Genomic DNA, 10,816 nt, shown 5'->3' with positions numbered 1-10,816 from the left:
GGTTGTTGCCACAAATTTCAAACATTTACCTTGATTGGTCCATAGGGAAAACTTTTGAGAATTCTTGTTACTCACTTTGTAACATTTGGACTTGGTATAGAACAATCACATTAATCTAGTGAATGATTTGTTGCCCTAGGCCTTGTGTCTTACTAGGATACTATTTGATGGTAGAAATATATAAAAAACACAGAAATATCCTATGGTTTCCAATGTGTGACCATATGGTATATGTAAGACAATCTTATGTTCCAGTAATGAGGAGCCAAGCAATGAAGGCATGTGCACATGCCCTTTGGCGATCTTGATTTCACTTCTATATGCCTCTTTGTGTTGATTTTAAATCCAACCTGTGTGTGTGTGCGCGCGCGCACAAGCACAAGTACCCATGTCTATAGGTGCACGCATGAGACGCATGACCTCGATGCATTTGTCAACTTTTTTCTCATAAAATAGTTGATTATGAGTGCAATATATAAACACTTAAATGGAAGTGTGGAGAGTAGAGATTCTTCTCTGCATGCAATTAAGTACATCCTAACCTTTAGTTGAAAGTTTGCACGGGTTATGTACATCCACAAAGTTGATTGAAATAGGGCCCTCTTCTTGATAACATCTAAAACTTCACAATTCACATAACTTGCATATATGTATGTATGTATGCATGCATGCATTTTTCTTTTCCCCGGATTAAACTTGTATATATGTACCCAAAAGTCATTGTTCTTCTTCTTGTTATTATCCTCGTGACATTCAAGCTTGAACTATTTTATTTTATGTACACATCCTATACATAGAATCCCATAATATTGGCAATAAGATATTCACATGTTACTCATGTGACATGTCATGTCCGTGACAACTCCGAGTTTTTAATCCATAGATAAGCCCATTATTTGCGAGCAATCACCTTGCATTTTTTTGGATGATAATTGCTACCCCAAGCAAGGAATAAATTTGATGAGTGATGTCAACTTTGGACACTAGAGGCTACAAGTCTTATAAATACTCATATAACAGTAATAATTTGTTGTTCCCTTTTATTGAAAAGTAAGAGCTTAAACATTAATAGCTCACTTAAGTGTTGAAATATATTTCATTGGATATTAATGATGAAGTTAAATATTAATATTTGAACTCTTACATGTCAAATATAGGACTCAAGTAACTTATCTTTTAAAAGCTACCATGATGACTCCATCGAATGTACTTACATACTTTATACAAGGTATGCACATTCCCTCGTAACCTACCTACTTGCATTTACCTTTACATACAGTTTTATAATCTCAATGTGGTATTCATGTAAGCATGCCTAAATAAATGTCATGGAATAACAATTATAATAACAAGCTAGTTGGTTTTGAGTTTTGTGTTACTAGAAGACTCTTGGTTAATATATATGATTATGCCAGAATGGAGAGGGGAATTCGATAAAATGTTAGGTAAATTCCCTTAGATGTATGCTATGCATGCAATTTGTACAGATATGTAGTATGTACATATCTACAACATCAAAGTAGCTTGTTGTAAAGAGGACCCCCAATCCAAACTTGTCACTTGAACATTATCATTAATTACTCTCTTAAACTTGACCATTTCATGCAACACATGGATGTCTTGATGGAATTCAAATTAACCTCATCATACATTCACACACAAGTAAGTTTCAATGTTTCTCTCGATTGTTTTGATTAATAGACATCCCCCACCCCTTTTTCGATTTGTCTTATATTTCATACCACGGATAAACAATTTCCTATTCCTTTGCTTACAACGCACATGAATAAGCAAAGTGGCCATGATTGTACTCTTAAAATATATGGTGAACGTGTCAATGTGTATCAACTGGGCCATGCAAGATTTGGTTTTCTAGCAATCGTTTCCCACCTTTGTAGTATTTAAACAAAGATACGCAATATTGTTGGTGAGATGAAGTTCCTCTTGAACTTGATCTACTTTTTATTCATACCATGCAAGACGTGTGCCACTAACTTTTTTTCATCATGCTCTTAAATTTATTAATTCATAGGTGATCACATTGCAAGAGAAATTCACATCTTGTGGGTCTTCTCCTTTTTTCAATGGCAAACCATATACTTTCCCAACATTTGTTGTACGCGTATACCTTTGCTTGTTATTCGTTTGCCTTCTTGTTAGCTAGCCCACTTTCGAGAATTCATGCAACCTATTGTTTTATATCATTGCTTTCACAATATACTCATGTCCTCTCATTGTTTTCGTCACAAATTACCTTGTTCCTTTCTATATGCATGCAATTTCGCATGGTTACTTAAAACATTTGCTTCAAACATTGCATCTTTTCTTTTACCGTTTTTCGCAAACTCCAAGACCCCCACACACACACACACGTCCCCACACAAAAGAGGTTGAATGGATTCTACTCAAAGATCTACTTTTATGCTCACATACTCCTCGCATGATTGATAGCTTAACTACTCCATCATTCTATGCAAATGGCATGTTGCAATAATGATGGCATGCATTACTTTATAGGTTATTTGTACTTCATAGTGGAACGGATAACAAGACACGTTACTTGCCCCAACATTGTCTCACTGTCTTATGAATTGATCAAAACCAAATGAAATCATGAAGAATGTGTGAAAATATTTAGTCAAATGAAGTTCCTTAAAGTATCTACTTTACCTTGGTATCACACTTGACATGAGAAAGGTATCCTCGATTTCATTCAAAGTCATTATTTCCCATGTAACACGAGCATTATTACATTATAAGATAACTAGCAAGTTTCAAATAGAAAGCATTATTTTTAAGGATGCTCCTCACATTCAAGAAAATCGTCCAACATATTAATAAGCATATTTGTTTTAAGGAATTATTTTATGGATGTGTGCGCATAGATTGTGCATTACAGCCGATAACTCATCATGCATGTACGAGACAGATGCATCGTGCTCGTTAAAATTTTGAATTGTTTACACGGATATGTATAATACTGGTATGACACGAGATAGGAAGTGCATGAAATTAAAATACTCGTTAAATGAATATCCTACATATATAGCACATGCATTTAAAAAGCTAGATCTATTTGCCTATATTGAAAATCAAAACTTTTTTAATCGCTCAAGTTGTAAAACTTAAAAGTTGTCAAATGTATTTGTATTATGAGGGGGTTTTTATTTTTGGAAAACAAGATCTTTCATGGGCATAACTGTACTCAAGAAGTTAAATGGTCAAACACTATGTGATTGTATTTACGACGCGTATATGCATAGGTGTACATTCACATGTGAGAATAAGAGTAAAATTTAACCATATTCACCAACATAACTTCAAGTATGGAAAGATGAAAATATAAATTTGTGAAGCAACTCAACATTTAGATGAATAACCCCATATCATGTATGCTTTTCATGCGTTTTCAAAATCTCAAAATCTTGATACTCCTTATGAATGATATAGAAGAATTGAGTTAGAGTTGAAGATCTAACAACCCATGCATTTACGTTTAGAACATAATAACTCAATGACAAATGTAAATTAAAGAGAGCAATCTACTTCTATCCATGTGGTAAAAATTGGAGTTTGACTATATGTAGGCTATTAGTACTCATTTGAAAAGAATCACCCTTTGAATGCTAGAGCCTAGGACAATAAACTTGTATCATTAGAGTAGGTAGGTTGCATACCTTGAGCATAGGATGGCATTAATGATGATTCTCTATGTAGTTCTACAAACCTAGTCATCCCTTAGATTCACATTGGTTTTTATGTGGATGCATAGTTACGGTTTTCTGTGGACACCTCTCCTATAAAGGAATTTATTTTGATATTTAAACCTAAAGTTGCTGTAAGATGGATGCATGGAAAGACCTCATCATCATTAGGACTCAAAATACTAATGATAAACCATGAATATTTAGATTAAAAAAGAATGAGTGAATATAAAACACCATCAATTTTCAATACCACCGAATATTACCTTATGTTATACCTTGGATGTTGAGATGAATGGATCCAGAAAAAAGAAAGGTTTGGCTCACGAATAGTCCTAAGATTTTGTAATGAAGAAAGGGGATACCTAGTCTCCTTTATATAGCTCAACAACTTACATTCCAAGACCATAATGTGTCTGCATGCACCATAGATCCTCGTGAGTTTCTCCAAAGTACTAGGATAACTTGTTTTCCACTTATCCTACCCTTAAACCATTAAAATTAGCTTTAGAATTGGTCATTAAGGTTATGCCCATGAAAATCATGTAGACCAAATTGGAAAGCCTCCATAGCTCATTGAAAAAACACCATGTCCAACACCTTCCATTTTGTAGACGTTCTAGGACTAGCAAGAGCTTTATCAAAAGTGGATTGCCAATTGGTAGCATGCATAATTTCAAAATCTTTTGGGTCACAACCTAGGGCATTTTGAGATCTCTATCTTCATTAGGGCAAATTTGGATTTCTTTTTCTTTTTTTGTCCGAGTAGCATCGAAAATTTACTTTTGTGAGACTAGATGACTTCCCCATTTAGGGAGGGTGAGTACAACCATTGATGCTCAATAATGAACATAAGAGATCCTTTGACGTGAGGTACAAAATCCATCACGAGCTTTAGTGTGGGTGGCATCATGATTCTTGAAGCGAGAACATGTTGTGGTCATCAAGTGGAGAGGATGTGGTCTGAGCAATCTTTTCCAAGAAGCAAAGCACAGACCAAAGGTTGGGCTAGTGCTTGGCCCGCCCACAAGGCCTCATTTAACAACACACATAGAGGTTTCGCTCCCCAAGTTTACTACTACTGCTGCTGCGGCTGCTACGACTACTGATACTAGTGTGAGATGTATTGGGATGATATGGAATCTCTCTTCCATATACATGTGTTTCTTGAGCAGAATGAAGGATAAATGTGGGGTTCCATATGGAATCTCGTTTCCATATCCGTCTCTTCCACCTGACATCATAAAGATCACCAACTGAATGAAGTAAAATGGTCATGCTGAGATGCATTTTCAGCGATTTGGATATTGGTTCTAGAACAGAACGATGATTTTTTTTGAAAGCTCTCTACCTCAACCCATCCAAGTTGGGTTTTTTTTCTCACCTGGGTTAAGAGGTCAACAATGTTTTCAGAAAAACTTATCAAGAAGTTTGGGAAGGCAAGAAAGCCCTTCTTGATTTTCTTTTCTTGCTGTAGTTACACATGAAATTAGGGTTCAGTATCAACATTCCAGTAAATGGCTAAGGATGCTGGATACTTGTAGGTTTGCACAAGAGGATGTCAAGTTATTTATAGTAAAATTTGCAAATATGTTGTAACATTGTCTTATTACATTCCCAGCACATGGGCCAACATTCTTCCATATTCTTGCTTCTATAATTTAAGACTTGTTTAAGTTCACTTTCATTAGTACCTTAATGGAGTTATTTTAGCCGCAGACATCCTTTTTGCATAGGAGGGGTTGTCTCATATGAATACAATGTTTGAATGGTGGCTGTTTATTACATTATATCACTATTGCTTATCAACAATTATACAGCAGCACACAATATTGGGTACTGACTGAATTCATCAGCTATTGAAATAGATCTTACAGTGTTTCCGAACCATGGCAAATGATTTCCCTTTTCAACTTCTCAATCTTATTTAGGCTTCATTGTTACAATCAGACTTTTATCCTCAAATTTAGCGCCCGCAACCTTTCCACGCAAGGCTGTTGGCAACTGAATTACTCGTCTTTGATCTCCAACTTCAATCAGCAATGCTGAGCCGCCTCTCCACTGCAACACCAGTTAAAGAAAATACACCATTATCTCCTTCCTCATATTTATAAGAAATTAAATAGAAGGTTATTAATAACTTATGGGAACTTACTTGGGATAATTTGATCTCGGTCTTATCGAAACCCGGAAGGAGAAAAGCAACTTTTTTCTCTTGTATGTTGAATTCTACTGGTGATGGAATACCGCCTCCATGATCTTTCTCTAGAAGCAACTTTGTCTCATTAGTCATGGTGGAAATCAATGTGCTCCAGTTAACGTCTGGTTCAAGAGGAAAGAATGGCAGACTGCTGAGAATGAGAGGTGAAAACTTTTCTTTCACATAACTCATCTCTCTGGATGTAGTATCTGCATAGAAACCACCAGTCACTCTTATACCGGCTTGCATTGCGCAACCCCAATAACGCATCGCAGCTCTGATAGAAAGGTCGTTACACGGATCCATCACTAAATAGCAAGAAAACTGTTTCGGATCGGTGAATGTCTCCGAAATCCTCTGCAAACTCACATACAAAGAACACTAATTAGGTAAACAATCACATACAAAAACTGTGCATAGAAGCAACCAGAACTCAATAAAAATCGCACACAAAGAACCACAATTAAAAAACTGATCGTATTCAAAAAACCATATTCAATAAATGATCACATACAAGGAACCCTACATCAGTAAACAATCACGTATAAGGAGCAGTAGTTCAGAGAACAAACCACATACTAAGAACCATAATTCAGTAAAGAATAACACACAAAGGATCAAATAATGATGGTACATAAAGGAGAAAAGAAAAATCACCTCCAGAACTTTGTCGGCACCATCCCATAGTTCTGCAATACTCCTTCCACTGGTATCTGAACCACTTTCTTGCATCAGAGAGGTTTCTAAGAGGCGCAATATTGATGGAGCCGTGACCCTTCCAGTGTCTGTCTTTTCGGCTAAGTCTTTCACACGCTGCAAATACCATCTAAGATTCAAAATCAGAAATTTTAGATATGAATAATCAACCAAACTCAGAAATGTATGCATTCTCATATATAAGAGAAAAAAGGTTCCCCACTAATGTCTATCATGTGAAATTCCTACCTTGTCTTTTCTGCTGCCCCGAGAAGTCGAAGTGTTTCTTCACTACTTAAGCCATCATAGACAACCACATCATATACTTTCGTTTTCTTGCTTCTAAGACTTTCACCTGCAAACCCAATTAGTCTTTCCATTGCTCCAAGTGCCAGAATGCCATCCATACCAGGAAGGACACTAAGTTCCTCACCCACTACCTGCATCATTTCTTACATCATAATTATCCATAATTTAAGCTATTTCTATCTGAATTACAAAACAATTTTTACAATTTTACAACAAAAGGGAAACACATCTAGAATCAGTGACAACCTCCTCTAACGCTCCTTGGCTGAAATTCAGCTTAGCGTCTGCCTTCTTCAACTGCGTTAAGGGATCAAGGAGGAGCTGTGGAAATTTAAGAACTTAAGGTCAGCATCGGTATAAAGTGAGATGACAAAGAAACGGCAAAACATCCAAATTACCCGTGTTTTTTCTTTCCTTTTTCCCCAAATGTTCCTAATCTTTGTTATTCCCTTGAGATTATAAGTGCTATCTAAACAACAATATGGTCCTCAATTATATGTACGGTTTGACAAATCATATAGGCAATTCATCCTCTTCCTCTCTTTTGAGGGTTGGCCAAGGGCATTTGGGAAAATAAAGAAAAACACAGTGTATTCAAGAGATTTTCTCTAAATAAAATCAAGAGTAGATGAGCTTTTTAACCTTAGTTGATTCGAGCCGCAAAACATCTAGTGCTCCCTCACTGAATGTGGTGGGTGCATTTCCTATCTTGCAGCCCAACAGATAATCTGCAGAGGGATCTTGAGAGTGTAACACTAAACAAGTGTCCATCCCAGCCTTTGCATAATGCTGCATAATGATTAAAAAGACATATCTATATGTTAAAGTGTTCCATCATCATTCTGTCCTTATAATATGCAACATAAATTAAAAGTTAGGGTTCCTTGATCCTTGTTAACCTGCAAAATGCATATGCAATGAGCAATATTTCCTGAAGGGTACCCTGATGATGTGCTAATAGTTCTTTGGCATCAACCAATCCTTTTGCACAACATGCATCTGAGCTTTGATGCATTATGCATCAAATTTTAGGTTTTTATCAGCATCATGAATCCTTGTTAATATACAAGATGTATACGCAGTGAGCATCATTCAAAACAGCACCCTGATGTAAGGTGTTCCTTGGGCATCGACATCGCGCAATCCTTATTATGCAATAAGCATAATGCATCAAACGGCATATGCATGTTAGAATTTATTGACATCACGCCATCCATCTCAGCACACAAAATGCATTTGTGATACACAGATAGTAATTTGTCATGTATGCAAGAGGATTTCCAAAGCTCATAGCCTAACGTTGTCAACCTGTATCTCTTTTCTTATCATATGCACAGATTACTCTGATTGTCCCACACACAAGTAACTGGAAATAAGACAAGTATATATTTTGGATTGTACATTTCCTATACAATTTTGCATCATAATAACTTCGTATATCAAATGCCTATATAGATCTAGAAATGTCTACACTCTACACAATTATCCTCCCGTGGGAAGACAACAAGATGCTGCGAAAAATAAAAAGGAAACAGATACCTCATGCAAATTAGAAGTTTTATTCTTTTCTTCTGACCAAACAATCTTTTCAGATTGTAACAAGTATCATTGGTATCAGACTTAGTTATTCCTCGAATTTGTACAGTGATTCAAACAAGGCATCATTCAGTAAAAAGATTTGCAGAAGCATAAGGGAGAATGAGAAACAGACCTGAGCTGCAAGAAGAGAAGCGATGGTTTTTCCAGATCCTCCTTTGCCGAGGAAAGTGACTAATTTCGTCTTCCCTTTCCGCTCTTGCGACTTCTGTTGTTCAGAGACGATTCGGACCACATTGGATGGGCGTTGTTGTAGGTGGTTCCCGCAGGAGTGGGGAGGCGGAAGGAGATGATGATGATGATGATGCGATGGAGTTGAATAACAAGAAGAGGAAGAAAGAGAAGGCGAAGGTGAAGGTGAAGGAGGAGGAGGAGGAGCACTGAAGCAGAAACGAGGTTGGAGCTGCAGGGCGGCCATAGCCTAAGAAAGACTACAGCTTCCGCAGACTGATTTTGACCATCACCATTAATCTCTCTCTCTCTCTCTCTCTCTCTCTCTCTCTCTCTCTCTCTCTGTTTCTGTCTCTGTCTCTCTTATATACATACAGTCTTACAGACACATATATCCATTTACCACACACACACACACTCTCTCTCTCTCTCTCTCTCTCTCACACACACACACGCACACTCTCTCCCTCTCTCTCTCTCTCTTACACACACACACACATAGTCACTCACTCACTCTCTCACTCTCCCTCTCTCACACACATAGACTCTCACTCTCTCTCTCTCTCTCTCTCTCTCTCTCTCTCTCTCTCCTCACACACACACACACACAACACATTCAGATTCGGGCCCGGCCCCGGCCCCGGCATTGGCTTTGTGAATGAGCATCTGAGCCTCCACACTCGAGTGAGTGCTCTATCCGCGGCCATGGAACTCTCGCTGTAGAATTCTTTACTCGCCCTCGGCTCTCGGCACGCATCTGCGTTATCATGTCCCTTTTTTTTCATCCACCATCCGATCCTCGATTCTCGTCTCTCGGCTCGCATGCATTTCGATCTTCTTTTCTGTTGTTGTTGCCGCTTTTTTTCCCCCTTTCGTTTCCCCATGATGCGCCCTGGATGTGTGTCCGTTGGAACCTCCAAATATGTCTTTCACTCGTAGCCACCACCGTTTGCAAGCAAATGTTAATCCTTAAACTTCATTGACCTGGACTCTTTGTTGGGTAAACATTTGCTTCAGGAGAATAGAAAAAGGCCATTACTTGCCAAGCCAAGTTGGAGTCTTCATTTGATGGCAATGTCCCCTTTGTCGGTCCTTTTTCCACATATAGTTGCACTGTTGCACACATATTGCGGGATATGAGTATTGTTGTATGGAGCTTTAGTAAACCATGACAATCTTTACTATCACAATGCACCATCTTCTTCCATTTGTTGACTCATATGTCCATTACTAAATTGACCATTTGGGATGGCAATGGATCTTGGTGGGGAAGATGACATCCTACATTTATTGCTGAACCTTTGGTAGTATTTCTTTGCTTTATTCTTGAATGCTCTACAACAAACTAGGAGATCTGGAATAAGGTGTCCCCTAGAAAACACACACTAAATGCATAAATTTGACTTCATACATATTCTATGGATTTTTATTAAAAGAACTTAATGACAATGCTTAATTACATCATTTGACACTATTCAATACCTCAAGGATTCATCTAACACAACTTGATATGAGACAAGACACACAAAAATAAAACATGATGAGGCTAGAGTAAGGAAACAAGAACTTAGAACTCGAGGGCAAACATGCCTTGTGTTGTGAAGACCAAGGGGGTTGTAGAAACAATCATCATCCAAATTCTAGTATCCAACAACATTGAAGCCAAATTCCCCTAGTAATACATGTGCATAACAAATTTTGCAAAAGCTTAGTTACTTGAGTAATCTCAATAATAAAACAATCATCATCCAAATTCTAGCATCCAACAACATTGAAGCCAAATTCCCCTAGTAATACATGTGCATAACAAATTTTGCAAAAGCTTAGTTACTTGAGTAATCTCAATAATAAAACAATCATCATCCAAATTCTAGCATCCAACAACATTGAAGCCAAATTCCCCTAGTAATACATGTGCATAACAAATTTTGCAAAAGCTTAGTTACTTGAGTAATCTCACACGCACACAACAAGTTCAATACCATCCCAATAATAGTAGCATTGCATCCAATTTTCGTAATCACCTATAGAGTCACTTCAATGCTTCTACAATGTCACATTGTCCGTAAAACATACGCGGAAATTTGGGCACTTGTAAACTATAGTAAAGATGTGCTTGTTCAATTGTTAAAACATGAAA

The 10,816-nt window shown here is 37.3% G+C and overlaps 1 protein-coding gene across 1 annotated transcript; it reads right to left on the bottom strand.

Moving 5' to 3' along the window:
• Positions 1 to 5,261: 5,261 nt before the first annotated feature.
• LOC147852894 (P-loop containing nucleoside triphosphate hydrolases superfamily protein) lies at positions 5,262 to 8,994 on the bottom strand. Its single transcript, XM_087333387.1, has 7 exons — positions 8,621 to 8,994; positions 7,552 to 7,698; positions 7,156 to 7,230; positions 6,850 to 7,040; positions 6,562 to 6,730; positions 5,860 to 6,261; positions 5,262 to 5,765 (listed from the first exon to the last, which is right to left on the bottom strand). The coding sequence occupies exons 1-7, from the start codon at positions 8,921 to 8,923 to the stop codon at positions 5,628 to 5,630; spliced, it is 1,425 nt and encodes a 474-aa protein (XP_087189513.1). The 5' UTR covers positions 8,924 to 8,994; the 3' UTR covers positions 5,262 to 5,627.
• Positions 8,995 to 10,816: the final 1,822 nt, after the last annotated feature.

This window comes from Azolla caroliniana, unplaced genomic scaffold (genome assembly GCF_043228905.1).
Source record: "Azolla caroliniana isolate FFs.n. ecotype wild unplaced genomic scaffold, voAzoCaro1.0.p SCAF_17, whole genome shotgun sequence".
NCBI lineage: Eukaryota > Viridiplantae > Streptophyta > Polypodiopsida > Salviniales > Salviniaceae > Azolla > Azolla caroliniana.
The sequence above is the reverse complement of the archived record's forward strand: the minus strand, read 5'-3'. Positions and strand labels throughout refer to the sequence as shown.

Coding starts and splice junctions, on each gene's coding strand:
- LOC147852894 (XM_087333387.1), bottom strand. CDS start 8,923: ATGGCCGCCCTGCAGCTCCAACCTCGTTTCTGCTTCAGTGCTCCTCCT. Junction 7,041..7,155: donor GCCAAGGAGCGTTAGAGGAG/GTTGTCACTGAT, acceptor GAAATGATGCAG/GTAGTGGGTGAGGAACTTAG. Junction 6,731..6,849: donor GGGGCAGCAGAAAAGACAAG/GTAGGAATTTCA, acceptor TTTGAATCTTAG/ATGGTATTTGCAGCGTGTGA.